At 58.7% G+C, this 14,417-nt stretch overlaps 9 protein-coding genes across 9 annotated transcripts; 6 read left to right on the forward strand and 3 right to left on the reverse strand.

The window, feature by feature from the left end:
- Nucleotides 1-217: 217 nt before the first annotated feature.
- Nucleotides 218-1,396, reverse strand: SDRG_00826 (hypothetical protein). Its single transcript, XM_008606324.1, has 2 exons — nt 1,348-1,396; nt 218-1,298 (listed from the first exon to the last, which is right to left on the reverse strand). Exon 2 carries the CDS (start codon nt 1,024-1,026, stop codon nt 337-339), a length of 690 nt encoding a protein of 229 aa, XP_008604546.1. The 5' UTR covers nt 1,027-1,298; nt 1,348-1,396; the 3' UTR covers nt 218-336.
- A 741-nt stretch (nt 1,397-2,137) lies between these two features.
- SDRG_00827 (hypothetical protein) lies at nt 2,138-3,225 on the forward strand. The gene has a single exon (XM_008606325.1). It carries the CDS (start codon nt 2,290-2,292, stop codon nt 3,127-3,129), a length of 840 nt encoding a protein of 279 aa, XP_008604547.1. The 5' UTR covers nt 2,138-2,289; the 3' UTR covers nt 3,130-3,225.
- Nucleotides 3,226-4,474: 1,249 nt separating this feature from the next.
- SDRG_00828 (hypothetical protein) lies at nt 4,475-5,274 on the forward strand. The gene has a single exon (XM_008606326.1). It carries the CDS (start codon nt 4,548-4,550, stop codon nt 5,121-5,123), a length of 576 nt encoding a protein of 191 aa, XP_008604548.1. The 5' UTR covers nt 4,475-4,547; the 3' UTR covers nt 5,124-5,274.
- SDRG_00829 (hypothetical protein) lies at nt 5,157-6,527 on the reverse strand (the record flags this gene model as incomplete). Its single annotated transcript, XM_008606327.1, has 2 exons — nt 5,157-5,834; nt 5,883-6,527. Coding segments are annotated over 2 exons (1,256 nt in total), but the record flags the coding sequence as incomplete, so codon positions are not given.
- Nucleotides 6,528-7,240: 713 nt separating this feature from the next.
- SDRG_00830 (hypothetical protein) lies at nt 7,241-8,115 on the forward strand. Its single transcript, XM_008606328.1, has 2 exons — nt 7,241-7,876; nt 7,922-8,115. Exons 1-2 carry the CDS (start codon nt 7,315-7,317, stop codon nt 8,062-8,064), a joined length of 705 nt encoding a protein of 234 aa, XP_008604550.1. The 5' UTR covers nt 7,241-7,314; the 3' UTR covers nt 8,065-8,115.
- A 243-nt stretch (nt 8,116-8,358) lies between these two features.
- On the forward strand, nt 8,359-9,215 carry SDRG_00831 (hypothetical protein). The gene has a single exon (XM_008606329.1). It carries the CDS (start codon nt 8,413-8,415, stop codon nt 9,190-9,192), a length of 780 nt encoding a protein of 259 aa, XP_008604551.1. The 5' UTR covers nt 8,359-8,412; the 3' UTR covers nt 9,193-9,215.
- An 83-nt stretch (nt 9,216-9,298) lies between these two features.
- On the reverse strand, nt 9,299-9,820 carry SDRG_00832 (hypothetical protein; the record flags this gene model as incomplete). The annotated part of the gene is made up of 1 exon (XM_008606330.1): nt 9,299-9,820. One exon carries the CDS (start codon nt 9,818-9,820, stop codon nt 9,299-9,301), a length of 522 nt encoding a protein of 173 aa, XP_008604552.1.
- A 534-nt stretch (nt 9,821-10,354) lies between these two features.
- SDRG_00833 (hypothetical protein) lies at nt 10,355-12,125 on the forward strand (the record flags this gene model as incomplete). Its single annotated transcript, XM_008606331.1, has 7 exons — nt 10,355-10,508; nt 10,559-10,880; nt 10,934-11,054; nt 11,096-11,188; nt 11,243-11,636; nt 11,681-11,741; nt 11,789-12,125. 7 exons carry the CDS (start codon nt 10,355-10,357, stop codon nt 12,123-12,125), a joined length of 1,482 nt encoding a protein of 493 aa, XP_008604553.1.
- A 1,581-nt stretch (nt 12,126-13,706) lies between these two features.
- SDRG_00834 (hypothetical protein) lies at nt 13,707-14,134 on the forward strand. The gene has a single exon (XM_008606332.1). It carries the CDS (start codon nt 13,727-13,729, stop codon nt 14,090-14,092), a length of 366 nt encoding a protein of 121 aa, XP_008604554.1. The 5' UTR covers nt 13,707-13,726; the 3' UTR covers nt 14,093-14,134.
- Nucleotides 14,135-14,417: the final 283 nt, after the last annotated feature.

Consider the following 14,417-nt stretch of genomic DNA (forward strand, 5'->3'; position numbering starts at 1 on the left):
GGGCAAGGATATGCACACGCAACTTGGTGCGTCTTTCCGTACCGATCAGGTCGGCTCGGAGTTTTTTTTGCGGCTCGACCTGGTCAGCGTGCCGGACACCAAAGAACTGGACTCTAGAAGCGTGCTAGGTTTGAGCTACAGCCTCACTTAGTGGGCTTCTGATTGATGACAGCTCGTGACGAGTCGAAAGTCTCATCGACAACTTTCGCAAGCGGTGGGCGGCACGATCGTACGGCAACGATTTGTGATCTTTTATACCAATGGGCACAGAGCCAAGCGCGGTGTAGAGATTTGCAATACGCTTCTACTTCAAGTAAAGTCTCTCGTGGCCAAGCACTAGGATGCCGACACGGGTAGCTTGGCCATGCGAACGTTCTCGAGGATCCAGTCGAGGTTCCCGCTCGGTACGATGTTTGTTCGAAACGTGGCTGTGACAGCGACCTCGACCGTCTTGTCGTCGAGTGTCTTGTTGGTCTCGCTACTACTCGGTGGGTCTTCTGACAGTGGCTTCATGACGCACACCAGGTCGCTCGCTACCGTGAACTTGAGCACTTCGTCCTCATCAGGCTCTTGCGTGTACTTGGCCGACACAATCGCACACTTCTTGACGCGCTGTGGCACTGCATATTGCGTCGGCGTCACCGAGTGCGACTTCTTATCGAGCAGCTTTTGGTACAGCGGCGGCGCGCACGCGGCCATGAGGAACGCATTGGCCTCCTCGGACGGCGTCGTGCGATCGAGCTGGCACTGGACCATGGACTTGCTAAACATGTGCTGTACACTTGTATGCACTGCGTGGCGGGCTCCTTCGACGAACTCGCGCAGGTCGACGTCGTGGTCCGAGGTCGGCGAGCATGATGCGAAGACAATGTTGAGTGACTGGCCGAGCGACGCCGGCGCGATGATGCCATCGGCCAGAAGAGCGTCGACCGTCTTGCCTTGGAAGCGCTTCGCCACGCGCTCGCGCACGCCCAAGGCGCGCGGGACGCCACCGTTCGTGAGCAACGTCGCTACGGTTCGAAGCATCGGCGTCGGAAGTTTGTCACCACGCTGTGACGACGGATGAATTCGGACATGTCCTGGTTTCGATGCGACTATTCACACGCAACCCCAGCCAAGAGCTTTGTGAGCCCGTCGAAAGCCAAGGCGATCCAAGGGCGTGGTGCAAGCTTAAATCGTGCTGCTGTGTGGATGCGCTGTGGACAAAGCGCGGCGCTGGATTGCGCTATCTGTATGTATCGGTAGTAACAAGATCCTGAAGTCGATGGGTGTGGCAACCCGCCAACTGCGTCGCTTGCCTGCACGGCGTCGTCCGATAATGTGTCATCACCAAGTGTGCCACGGTACCATTCTGCAGGCGGGCCGCCGCCATGTAGTCGACGGGATCGCGCTTGGCTACCCAATTATGTACAGTGCATTGACGGTACCTGAAATAAAGAAGCTGCAGCGTAGCTTCGCTCCACGAACTCCCTTTCTATGCAGGTTTGCAAATTGAAAGAAGACACCCGAGCAGCTCGATCGTGTCCCAGCTTGAACTTGCCTCCACGTCGCTCTGTTGTCCGTTATAACACAAAAACGCGCCGCATCAATCGCGTTGTGGGTGCGGCTACCCGCACGCAATTCCTCGCCCCGACGTGCTACGGCGGCGTTGATACTTACCAAGCGATCACCCCATCGGAGATTGCCATGGCATACGGCACACTGCAAGCAGGAGACGACTGGCCTTGCCGTCAAACACACATTTCTTGAGCACCCCTTTGTCCATCCCTTGTTGAGGTGCGTGCTACAAGTCGAATCCTTTTTTTACCGACCGCCAACATGTGTTATAACGTGAAGACCGCCGCGCCACTCTAGCACGGCAAAGCAAACCACCTCTGAAGACACGTCTCGGATAGCTTCTTCAACGCCGCTCGCTTTCTCTTGGGACGATGTCTTGGGCGCCTCGAGGAGTCTTGGGTGGTGGGCGATAGCTATGGACGATCGCAGAGATCTCCATCCATTCGGCCCAATTGGGACTTGTCCTAGCCTTCCAAATGGCTAATTCCACGCAGTTTCGCCGCGGTCTGGGCTGCGATGCGTGCAGCGTGGCCCGCCATGCGCCCGATCCGTGCGCCGCAGTGTCTGCAACGTTCTGTAATCAAGATCGTGGGCGCAACGCACTACCGTGGACGTCAACGCGCCGTCGCCAACTGTGGTCGCACGAGCTTCAATGTGGTGCAACCAGACAGGCCGAATATCGGAACCTTGTTTGCCCATTCCCAGATAGTGTTCCCAGAACGAACGAGCAGGATGAAGGCGGCAGCAGTGTCTTTGGCGGCCGTCGCCGGGCTCTGCTACGTGTGCTACAACTACTCTTCGAAGCGGTGTCACGGCGTGAGTTCGCGCCGGATCAGTGTCGCCGAGCTTCGGTCGCAGCCCACGTGGGTGTCGCTCTGCGGCGTCGTCTTTGACACGGCCAGCCTCGACGGCTTCGTCGGCGCGGACGGAACGTTTGGCGACATTGGCGGGCATGACGCGACGCTGGTGTTTTCCGGTTGCCTGCGCACCACGGATAATGCGAATGCGCGTCAACGAAACGTGGCAGGTGATATTGAGGCCACACTCGACAAAGAAGTTGACAAAGACACGCTCTCAGCTGCCCAAGTAGCTACGCTCTGCTCCTGGCTCGCAACGTTCGGACTGCAGTTTCCAATTGTTGGGATCATGGCCGATATGTACCGCGATGCGAAATGGACTTCTACCGTGCGCACGGTCCTCGACAAATCTTCGACTTCGCCCCAAGGCAGCGACGGCGCGCCCAAGTGCCCACTGGGCTTCGGCGCCAAACGACCCTTCCCCGTCACGCTGCGCCCGTGCCTCACGACGCAGAACGGGCCATGGATTATCTTCAACGGCACGCGCTACGACGTCTCGAACGCTGCGCTCTTTGACGCCTCGTCCCCCTTCCACGTCTACATTGGCCACGACATAACGGTCGCGCTCGCGCTGGGATCGCTGGACCCCAAGGACTTTGACCAGCCACTCACGCCCGACACCAACCTCACGTACGCGCAGCAAAAGCTCCTCGCGCAGTATCAGAACGCCTTCTCGTCGACGCTCGCCGTCATTAGCTCGTCGCCGTCGTCGTAACCTCGACGCCTCCGTCCAAGGAAGACGGCTCTATAATATGAACAATTAATTAATTAAGTCTAGTGAATATGTACACCACAACTTCGGGGCACGGTGTCGACGACTGGTCTGCGTCCTTGGTGGCACAAAGACGGCCGGACTTGGCATAAAAGCGTGCTCCGCTCTTAGAACGGACAACCTGGGCCACTGGGAAGAGTGGGCCATCCATTCGATAGCACGCGAGCTGCTTATCCTTAGCCCGCTCGCCAAAGAGAAGGAAAGGCAGCCACCCAGATCCGGTGCTACTACTTCACAGCCCAACTCAGGCCTGTTTGCATTGCGGGAAGCACCCATGCTATCGGGTATCGCGACATGTGCGACGGACACCATTTTTCTGCTCTCATTTGCACGTCGTTGTTTTGGGCCCGCGTCGTCGTCGAGAACGATGGGATCAAGAGCTCGGTGGAGGCCCAATGATCCAGAAGCTTCACCAATGAGCTGGGCTCGTGCCGTCAGCTTGCCATGCTCCGAATCCTCCCAGGTACTTTGGAATGCACACGACCGCACAAGCAAAGCAAAAAGATACGCCGTGGCTGGTGCCCACGGCGTTGAAGATGCGGCCATTCAGACCCTCTGGACCAAGCTGCGAGCGCACCTGATCGTCATGCTCCTACGCGACGTTTCGCACTGGATCCTTGACGTGGGCTGCTGCTGCTGCTGCTGCAACTTGCAGCGAGGGCACTCCAGCGCACGGCTGTAGACTGCATGTACCGTACGGGCACAGTACTCGTCGTGTACCATGTACGACAACGTACGGTCCGCAAGACAAGTTGCGTTTGGGAAACTTGTAGTCTGTTGTTTGTGCACAGTGTCGTCGATCGACCTGGCCTCCGTGGTTGACGGCTTGGACCTACGACACGTGCATACGCAGCAACTCGACAATGGCGGTCCAAGCATAAGCGCAGGCCAGACCCTTTCCAAAACAGCCCCAAAGACCTTAATATCTGAGACTACTTTGAAGCAGCCGCCGCGAGCTTCCTTGTGTCCTTGAAGCGAGTTAGAGGACTATGGTAATTTCGTTTACTGGCCACCCGACGCCTTCTTGCCACCTCTGTGGTCCTCCAGCATTGCGTCAGATCGATGCCACACCGCTCGAATCAAAGTCACTGCACTTTATCCATCAGTCGTCGTGACAGCCAGCATGACGAACTGTAGCCTGGGATCCTCGCAGGTCTTTTCCAAGCGGCGAGCAAGTGCTTCGCCGCGCTGCGCTGCTGCGCGATGCAAGAAGATCGTCGCGAGCGCACACTAAACGGAGGTGCCACCGATGACCATAGCGCCGCTAACGTATGCGCCCAAACTTCAACTTTTGCGTCTTTTTGCGTCCAAGTTCGTCATCAACGAGGCTGTAGAATCAACAAGAAAGCTGGTCGAGCAACATGCCTCTGCAGCACCAGCTCAGCGGCCTCGCGTCTTGGTCCAAGCACGCGAACGCGCTCAACCACATCGACCACGTGACGCTCAAGCGGCCGGCGTGCGCTGGCAAGGTGGCGCCGACGCTGGTGCTACTGCCCTGCCCCGGCGTTGTTGTCGAGTACGCGCTGCACGTGTGTCTCCGCACGTCGCTCGCGCACCTCGCGGTCGCCAGCGCCAAGCCAACGAGTCGCGGCGCCCGGCGGTCCCGCGTCGACGCATACGCGGTCACGGAGTACATCGTGCACCGGCGCTTCTCCGAGTTCTTCAAACTCTGCGCCGAGCTCACGCGCGTTGTCTTGGCGTGCGGAAGCAGCTGCGTCTACTGCTACCAAGTGCTCTCGGTTCTCGACGACACGCTGTTTCCGCACCGAGGACCGTACTGGGTCACGCTGCGCCAGGCCCAGCTCGAGGCGTGGCTCACGACGATTATCTCGGTGGCGCGGGCGCATCCTGGACAGTTTGAGTCGCGCTGCCACGGCTTCTGCACTGTGATGCGACTGCTGGTCACCTTTTTAGAAATCCCCGACGTCGTCGTCTAGTCGTAGTACAAGAACCAGTTGAAATATCCCGCATCCATTCTTAAGCACGTTGTCCATTCATTCATTATCTAGTCGTTGTCGCTACTCAAGCCAGCTTTGATTACGCCGTCGCCGTCGCTTCGGCGATCGACGGTAGCCGCGTCGATCGCGTCACGATTTCGGGCTCGGCGGTTTTCGCGGCCGCGACAAGTGCCTCGGTGGTCACCGCGGCTGTCGCTGTCGCCGCCGCCACAAAGATCTTTTCTTCATGCGTCTCTTCGTGCTTGGGCTCGACCGGGGGACTGCCCTTTGCCTCGACCTCCGCTGACGGCGCACCCACCATAGGTGTCGACGGGCGACCCGGTGCATCGTCCTGGGGCGTCATGGCCGTCGGAAGGTAGCTCACGATCCACTCGTATACGGCGGTATTCACCTCTGGCGCATCACCGCCGAGGCTGTTGTAGAGCTCCTTGAACTCGGTCACGGTCTTGTCTTTGGCACCGATCTGGCGCACGAAGCGGTCGGCTTTGATGCGCGGCTTTTTGGCGTCGGCCTTGCCGTTGAGGATGAGCACGGGCAGCTTCAAGCTCGTCTTGCGGTGGTCAAGCTCCCGCGCCGCGTTCAAGTGCATGTCGTCCGTCTCGAAATCCTCGTCCGTCTCGCCGGGCGACGTCGTCGGGTCGCTAATGAACGAAAAGTTGTTGCCCATGTGGTCGAGTTGCTTGGGCATCACTACAAGAGACACTAATTAGTAAACGGAGTGTCGTATCCCGGACGTACGCTTTTGGCGGAACATGGCAAACGACGGCCGGCGGGGCATGAGCGCACGCACCTTCTCGAGATTGGCCGACAAGTTGGTCGTGATCGACTCGAGGTACCCAATCGGGCCCGAGAGGTCGGGCGACGTCATGATGAGCCCGCGCCACGGAAACCCTGCTTCGATCGCCGTGTGCGCGGCCATAAGCCCGCCATAGAAGACGCCGCAGAGAAAGTAGTCGACGTCGGCGTCGCCCAGCCGGCGCGCAATGCCCCGTACAAAGTGGTGGACGTCGTCAACGTACTTTTGGACACAGCAGGCGCTGGGTGCTGGGCGCTCGGCGGCGTTGGCTGAGATGCGCTCGACGTTGAGCTCGGGGTTCGGGTGCTTGTAGAGCGAGTTGTCGACGAGTGTGTCGTCAATGACCGGGCTCTGTTCGAGAGCGAAGACTGCGATCTGGTGGCTGGCGAGGAACTTGAAGAGACTCGCATACCGGCCGCAGCTCTCGCCGGTCGACGGGAGGAAGACGACGACGGCGCGCGGCGACTGGGGCACGAACGAGACGCTGTGCAGGTGCTGGTGGCGGCCGTTCACGACGACCGCGCTGCCCTGCGAGAACGTGGCCTTCCGCGTCGTCGTCTCCATATCTGGTTCTGGCACAATCATCCGACCGACCAACTGGCTGCAGCTGGCAGATGATTGGCATGCTTTTTTGCACGTCCATACCGCGCCACATACAATTAAATACGTGTTTTACCTAAAAAGCTTGCTTTTTGTATCCAATAGTAAAAATCATGCACATATCATTTGCTACCCAAGGGCAATGGTGAGAATTATAATACAGTCTGTAACACGAGCAAGCCAGTGTTAAGATAGGCGGAAACTGTGTTATGTGGACACTATTGTCTTGTATTTGCCCTATCCTTTTGATTATTTAAGGAAACCATATGCACGGTTAGAAAATAGCCGTGTTAGCCAAAGACCAAAGACGGGAGTGTTGTCAGCGATCAACCGCCTTCGGTGTGGAGGAGGACAGCTGTGGTTCAGCAAAGACCGGTGGCATATGTGTCGAAGTTGCTATTTCTCCAGCCTCATTGCGCTTCGCAGCGACGACGGAGATGCCGACGAGGCCCACGCACAGGATGAGATCCGCGGGGCCTTCTGCGAACCAAGCTGGGGGCAAAGACTCGCTGCGATTGGCGCCAAGTACTGTTCGTGCCGTCGAGTCCTTTTCGCGGCGCCAAGAACGCGTGCAATGCTTCTGACGTGGCTGGCGATATGCGCTCGCAACAGCAGGTCAAGCTACTCGAAAGCTTCGATTTGGTCGTTTTGCAATGCTGATCGCAGGCGACGCGTTGGGTGAAGTTCTGACGTGAGTCCTGTCGAACTGGCGCGACCGAGACCGGCAGTAACACACCGACGCCGCTACTACCACAATTGCATTTCACTTTGACAATGGGCAGCGACAACGCCGAGGACGACTTTGAAGACGACGACGAAGTGAGCTACGACGCCGACAGCTACATCTCTCGCCCCGGCAGCGAAAGCACACTCGAAATCGAGCGCAGCCGCCTCACGCGCAGTAGAACGTCGTCGCAAGACTCGACAGACTACGTCATGCGAACGCACGTGCCTCTGTGGTGCAAGCAGGCGCGGGCACTCGGGTACCTCCAGTCCGTGGCGATCTCGACGATCGCGCTCGAGCCTGGGCAAAGAGCGCGGTCGACGGTCTATTACATTCTCGACGTCTTCTACGCGCTGCCGCAGCTGGGCTCGGTGGGATCCTTCCAGCAGTGCGTCGCGCCCCAGTACCAGCTCCGCCGACGCTATAGCGACTGCTTTGGCTTGCGACGACGCTTGCTCGAGATCACTGCATCAAGCGACCATCGCCACGTGTGCGACTACTGCAAGGACCTGCATCGCGCTCTCAAAGCGACGCGGTTTCCCAGCCGATGGCCACGCGCGTGGGACACTGTCTCGTGCTGGCACACGACCCTCATCCGAAAGCGCCAAGCTGGTACGTATTTGCGCTCTCGGGTAGGTGATCTTACGCTGTGCGTAGGTTTGCAAAGCTGGCTGAATCGACTGCTGCTGGCGACGCACAAGACCGTGACGCCGGTCGGGACGTGCGAGGCGTCGCTGCTCGTGCTGCATGAGCTCTCGTTGTTCTTCCTCGAGTCGCCGCCGACCGACTCGGACCGATAGAAAGTGACGGTCACCATAATGTATTTTCCATGGCAAGGCGTTTGCTCTTCGTGCTCTGCCTTTGGTGCGAGGGAATTTTCCTCATGATCCTTCTGGACGCTTGCCTACCACCTGACACCGGTCACGTCGCATGGCGTCCTCGGGACAGAGCCGCGATCAGTCGCGCGTGCTGGCATGATGCGGCTAAATTGCGCGACTACGAGTTGGGTCGTCTTACGTGGGCGCAGAATGTGCAAGTTGCTGGAAGATCTCAAACCCAGTTCTGTGTGCAACTTCAAGTTGAAAAACAGCCAATCACAGTCCAACTAGCGGCGGATTGGCGAAAACACTTGGACGCTGGCAAGAACGATGACGACGTCCCTGAGCCTCCGCGCGATGGGCTTTTGCGGCGCAGACGACTCGGTGCACCCGAAGCTCCTCCAGACGCTCTCATTGCACTACCCGTGGATCGAGTGGGGCGTGCTCTTCCGCCCCGACCTCGAAGGCAGCCCGCGCTATGCGACCAGCAGCTGGGTGCACCAGCTTGCAGCGTGCGCCCGAGCGACGCCAATGAAGCTAGCGGGCCATCTCTGCGGGTCGCGCTGCCAAGCCATCTTGGGAGGCGATGCGTCCTTCGTCGAGGAGCTCTACGCCTTGGGCTTCCACCGCGTGCAAGTGAACGCCACCGCTGCCAACCGCGTGCTTGTCGAGGCCGGTCGCATGGACGAGTACGGCGCCAACATTCGCCGCTGCATGGCGCGCGTGCCGCAGGTCGAGTGGATTATCCAATGCAACACCGAGACCAAGGCTATTTGGGAACCGCTCGTTGCGGCGCCGCCCGCCAACATGAGCCTCCTCTTTGATGCGTCGTGCGGCCTTGGCGTGCCCATGACGGACTTTCCCAAGCCACTGTCCAACATTCCATGCGGGTACGCTGGCGGCATTGGCCCCAACAACATCCGCAGCATGCTCGAGCGCGTTCAGGCAGCGTCGGGCGGTGCGCCCGTCTGGATCGACATGGAGTCGAGCCTGCGGCTCAAGGCGCTCGAGACGCCCGAGTGCGTCACCGACGTCTTCTCGATCGAAAAGTGCTTCGTGTGCGCCGACATTGGCGTGACAGCGTTTGGTCTTGCGCTTGAGCACATGTAATGAAAGATGCAAGACGTTCCGTATGCATGTCTTCGTCGGAACGGACAGGCTAAGGGCGATCGGAAGAAGCATGCACTTGAACGCTTGGGATGGATGGGTTGAGACGCTACTGGATCGCGCAGCGATAGCTCGCATCGGCCTCGGCGAGCTTTGGCCGCTTCGCGAGACGTGTCTCGTCGGTGGAAGCCTTCCGCTTCTTCGATGTTGTCTCCGTCTCTGGCGAGGAAGCGCGGAGGCAGACCGCGAGCGTCGCCTGGCGCACACGATTGGACGGCCAGTTCTCTTGCCCGGGTTCTCGGTCCACGCGAAGAGTCGATCGATCGTCCATGGACCGGTTTGTGCAGGCGCGCTGAGCGCGGCTTGTCTCGGACGCGACCATGAGACGTACGATCGTAGCCACGTCGGCCAGCGGCAGCATTGGCTGGTCGTAGACGCGCTGGACCTTCTGCGTGTCGGCGAGCGCGTGGGGCCGTCGCTCCGCCTGCGCGACCAGCGGCCGCGTGACCTCGACGTACTCGTAGCCCGCAAAGCCGATGCCGGCGCCCGAGAATGGAACGACGCCATCGACGAACCCAAGCGCGTACTCCCGCGCCGTCGTCGTCGGCGCGAACTGGACGTACTTGGGCATCTTGGCTCTGCTCGGATCTTTTGGCTTTGATTGCAAAGTAGCTAGGACTGTTTAAAGAGAATTTTCAAGCAATATCCTTACTAGCAGTACTGACAATTCCCTCAGAACATAAGATGACCTCTTTCATTTAGCCTCGCCTTGAACTTGAGCGACAATGTCATTGACAGACTCTCTCTGTGCGGGCATGAGAGGTGAGCGAGTGTAAATGAATACATCGCCGAGATGGACCACTTCTAAAAGACAAGATTGAAGGCAACTTGCCAAGGGCCGAGAGTGACTGTCTGCACGCTCCTGACGACGACGACGGACTCTGCGCGCACCAGAGTCCTTGCAACCAGATTTCTGGCGACCAGATTTATAGCAACCAGATATCCAGCTACGACGTCAGTTGTGTGTGTATGGTCCTTAGCTTTTGCACAATCTTGTCGAGCACCAGGTCGACACTTTGAAATTCAAATTCGCCGAACGGGTCTGTGATTGGTCAAAATGAAAAGAATTCCAGCCCAAATCCAATTTCTCGACGGGTGCAACACGATGGAGAACACAGACCGACCGGCGACGACGCGGCCGCGCATGACGATGCATGTGCCCATGACCGTGCCACTGCAGGTCACGCCCATGGCCGCGTACCTCCAGATGCCATGGATGGGGCCCGACGACCCGTCGTTACACGCCAAGCACATGAAGCGTCTCTTCTCTGCGCATGCGATCGACCGGCCGCTCATGCACGCCATGTAGGCCGACGCAACGACGCCATCGGCCTCCCATACATGGCGCCGTTTGACGGCGAGAGCAACAAGAAGCGCGCCAAGCCCGTCAAGCGGCCAACGGAAATGATCAAGCTCGAGCCCAAGCGACCAGGCGACGACTCGGCTGGCGCGACCGACTATGTCGCCTGGGTCAAGTTTATATTGCAGCCGCCAGCAATGTGGTACCGCGATCAGAAGGGCCGGCAGACGACCTTTGCGATCCAAGTCGGCCTGACGCAGGGCGTGCCGGACGCATACGTTCCGCTCGAGAGCAAGGGCTACTTTACGGTCAAGCTGCTCTACGAGAACGGGTGCGTTCGCTGGCGGCAGCGACTCGACAATGCTTCACCATGCCACGCAATAGCACCGAAGTCCGCGACCAGCGCATCTTGGACTTGAAGGAAGGCGCCTTTCCTGAAGCGAACGCCACGTCGACGACCATGAAGCTCCGCATCAACGACATCTCGAGTCGCCACCAAAACCAGGTACGCCTCTCTTTACGAATGATTCCACCAAAATTCCGCAGAAATTCCGCGTCCAAGTGTCGTACGTCTCGCCTGTCCCGATGCGCGTCTGTCCCGCCCTCTCGAACGCAACCCAAGTCCTCTCCAAGCAAGTCGTACGCATTACGGTCACATACACTGTTTACAAACTTAGAGAATACGATCGATAGAAACGAAGTGCCCCGCCACCGCGACGACTCGTGCACGCAGACGACGTCGAGATGGCGTCGGAAGAAGTCTCGCGCGCCTCCAACGACAGCGAGGCCACGGTCGCCTTCTCGAGCGCGTCACCGTCGCCCGCCGCGTCACCACTCAAGACTGCCCACGTCGAGCGAGCCGAGACGCCGATGGACGTTGTGCACCACTTTCGCGCGGCCAAGCCAACGGCCGTGGTGCAGTGGGCCGCCACCGCCCACGGCATTCTGTCTCAAGTGCAGTGGACCCGCGTTGCCGCCAGCGTGTACGAGTGCCCCGTGTGCAAGGTGCGTCACGACGGCCCACGGCATCTCGCAGAGCACAGCACCGACTGCCTCCTCCGCATGCTCATGCAGTACCCTGCCATCTGTACGCACGCTATCGTAGTCGAGATAGCTCACACGTGCCCTTAGTTCCTTCGCCGCCGTCGCCCACAGAGAGGAGCCCGGGCCTTGTGCGCCCAACGCCGTTTCGGTATACGCTGCTGACGTCGCCGTGTGTCTCATAGTATGCGGGCGTAGCGCCGATGCGGTGGTTGTCGCGGCGCCCTTGGAGCTCAATTGCTTGTCTGTCTCGGCATTTCACGCGTCCGAGTCGCATCTGCTCAAGAGCCTCAGCCGCGTTTCGGTCTCGGACCACGAGCACGACTTTGGCTCGCTCTCGTCGTCGCAGCTCGAGCACTTTTGCCCGCCGCCGCTCGCCGACTCGACGCACATGCTGTCGCAGTTTACGGACGCGCCGCTCACGAGTTTCGTCGAAGAGTCGATTCTCGCAGTCGGCCTCAAGGCGGTCGGGAAGCGCCACGCAGCCTTCGACCGGACGTGGTCTCTCGTTGGGTTCTACCACGTGGTCGGTTGAGAGGTTAAGATGCGGGCTCACGTTGCGTGGAAATAGATTAGCGCGGAGATGCTGCAGTTTGAAGCCGTGAGCGATCGGGACGAAGACGCAATTTGGGATGCCCACCCAGAGCTCGAAGCGGCCATTCGCCGCGTTCGGCACCGACGGAGTGCGCGCGATCCAAAGCTCTTTCCGTGCATTGGCGACCCCGATATCTTGACCCTCGACGACATCAAGAGTCGTCTTCTCCAGCAGTATACCAGACAAACAACCGGCTAAACACCACGTCGCAAGACTAAACCTATCCGTTGTAACAAAGCCAGCACTTTACCGCGATGCGGACTCTTGCAGAAACACCTACTGGCTCACAGAGTGGCTGTTTCCCGGCGAAATGCTTTGGCGTATTTGGTTTTGACGCGTCTGACGCGGTCAGGAAGGCGTCATACGTCGTAGTGTCTCACGTACAACGACTATTATTAATAATAGTACTCTGTCGACCCAACACTCTACTACCAGACCTTTCTTTGCGTCTTAGCACTGATGGAGAAGTGCATGGGATAGTCCGCGTCCCAACCTGCAGACAGTGGTTAGGGTTATAACCGAGAAGGCGGACTCCACACGGACGACGCTGGCGAGCGCAACCCCTCTCGATCTCGCTCGACGGGTATACTGCCGAAGAGCCATTTGGCTATTACTGAGGGAGCACTATCTGAAAATCCTCACCCACTATCCTATTCTAGAATATCAACCAGCCTCGCGGGCCTTGACAGCTTCCATCGCCGGCAGCTGCGTCGTCTGCTCGGGATCTTCCACCCGAACACGCTTGCCGACGTCGCGCTCTACAAACGCTGCGACAACGAGCCGTTGAGTACGATCGTTGCCCGCCAGCGTTGGCGCCTTCTAGGCCACGTGCTGCGACTGGGTCGCGACGTCCCGGCCAACGTGGCTGCGGACCGCTTCTTTGCCCCATCCGAGGCGCCCCGTTTCTTAGGACGCACCAAGATCACGCTGCCGATCGTCCTGCACCGCGACCTCGAGTCGATGACGCCGCCTCAGTCGCTGGCGTCTCCCGAGGACCTTGACAAACTGCGTAGCTTTGCCGCCGACCGCGACGCCTGGAAAGTTGACCGACCGTGTCGTCACGGGCCTCACCCGCGGCCACAAGCGTCGTAGGGCGACGACAGAAGAGCCAGACGAGCCCCCGCGCCGCCGCCTGCGCAGCCACGGACCGGCGAGCGAATGAAGAAGAAGGAGATTGCTAGTCTCTACGTATGCGAAGTCTTTGTGTAATTATGAAGGTAACGCGACCCATTGGTTCATTTCGTGGAGGCGCTCGCGAAGCGTCTGGTTCTCGACGCGCGCTGGACTTCCTCTTCAAAGACGGTGGCAACGACCTGCCACGAGATCGAGGGCGCGTCCGTTGTTTGGTTCCCGCGCTTTTTGGGGCGCCCGCCCTAGTTCAAGGCAAGAAGGTGGCGTGATTCTAGTCATATTAGGATTAGGACAAGGCTGTGACCGAATTGGGATGGCGATCTTTGGATCTTTGGCGAGAAGGCCTCCTTTTTGTCACCTCGTCGATCCGGATAGGGCTTTTTCATTTCCATTTCAGGCCGCCGGCTGCAATGACCGATCGCATCTTGCGCCACGGCGCCGACAACAGAAGCAGCCATGAAGATGACGTCGCCTTCCAGGAGCTCTACCTCGGCGACACGGACAAAGAAGATGGAGATGAAGATGACCTATCGTCGGAAGCCTCCGACGACGAGCTCGATGAGGCCGAGGTCGACGAGCCGCTCTCGGCGGACGCCTCCGACGGCGGCATGTTCGAGCTCAAAGACGTGCTGCGCAAGTATAACTGCGTTTTTGTGGACCGGCCTCAGATGGACAACCCTTCACGCTTGAGTCCATGCAGCTTGCTCTTTCTCGTCTGGCTCATCTGGATGACCCCGGAATGGATCATCCATGAAGTAGTAAAACTTACATGGTAAATCTACCGGTTCACTAATGTACTCCATTTTTCTACTCGCCCACGAACCGAACCCGCGCGGCGTCCAAGACCTGAGGATGTGTGGGCGCAACGGGGACACCATCAATCAACGAGGGAGCTTGACAATATGCAGCTGTGGTGTAGTAGCAGTGGTCCGTTCTACCAGGTATTGGGACCTCCAAGACGCGCCACCCTCGTCGATGGTCCAGTCGTCAAGCCAATGGCCTAGCAGCGACTTGCGTTCGACGACGACGCGCGAATAACGTTTGCAAAATACGCTAGAAACTGCAGTGTACGACGAATATACTTTACAAGACTTTGATCCA

The sequence above is a fragment of the Saprolegnia diclina genome (assembly GCF_000281045.1).
Source record: "Saprolegnia diclina VS20 unplaced genomic scaffold supercont1.2, whole genome shotgun sequence".
Taxonomy (NCBI): domain Eukaryota; phylum Oomycota; class Saprolegniomycetes; order Saprolegniales; family Saprolegniaceae; genus Saprolegnia; species Saprolegnia diclina.

Bases quoted from the DNA above. Each gene is read 5' to 3' on its own strand.
- SDRG_00826 (XM_008606324.1), bottom strand. From the start codon at position 1,026: ATGCTTCGAACCGTAGCGACGTTGCTCACGAACGGTGGCGTCCCGCGC.
- SDRG_00827 (XM_008606325.1), top strand. From the start codon at position 2,290: ATGAAGGCGGCAGCAGTGTCTTTGGCGGCCGTCGCCGGGCTCTGCTAC.
- SDRG_00828 (XM_008606326.1), top strand. From the start codon at position 4,548: ATGCCTCTGCAGCACCAGCTCAGCGGCCTCGCGTCTTGGTCCAAGCAC.
- SDRG_00830 (XM_008606328.1), top strand. From the start codon at position 7,315: ATGGGCAGCGACAACGCCGAGGACGACTTTGAAGACGACGACGAAGTG. The intron at 7,877-7,921 runs GTACGTATTTGC...CGCTGTGCGTAG, and splicing joins CATCCGAAAGCGCCAAGCTG to GTTTGCAAAGCTGGCTGAAT.
- SDRG_00831 (XM_008606329.1), top strand. From the start codon at position 8,413: ATGACGACGTCCCTGAGCCTCCGCGCGATGGGCTTTTGCGGCGCAGAC.
- SDRG_00834 (XM_008606332.1), top strand. From the start codon at position 13,727: ATGACCGATCGCATCTTGCGCCACGGCGCCGACAACAGAAGCAGCCAT.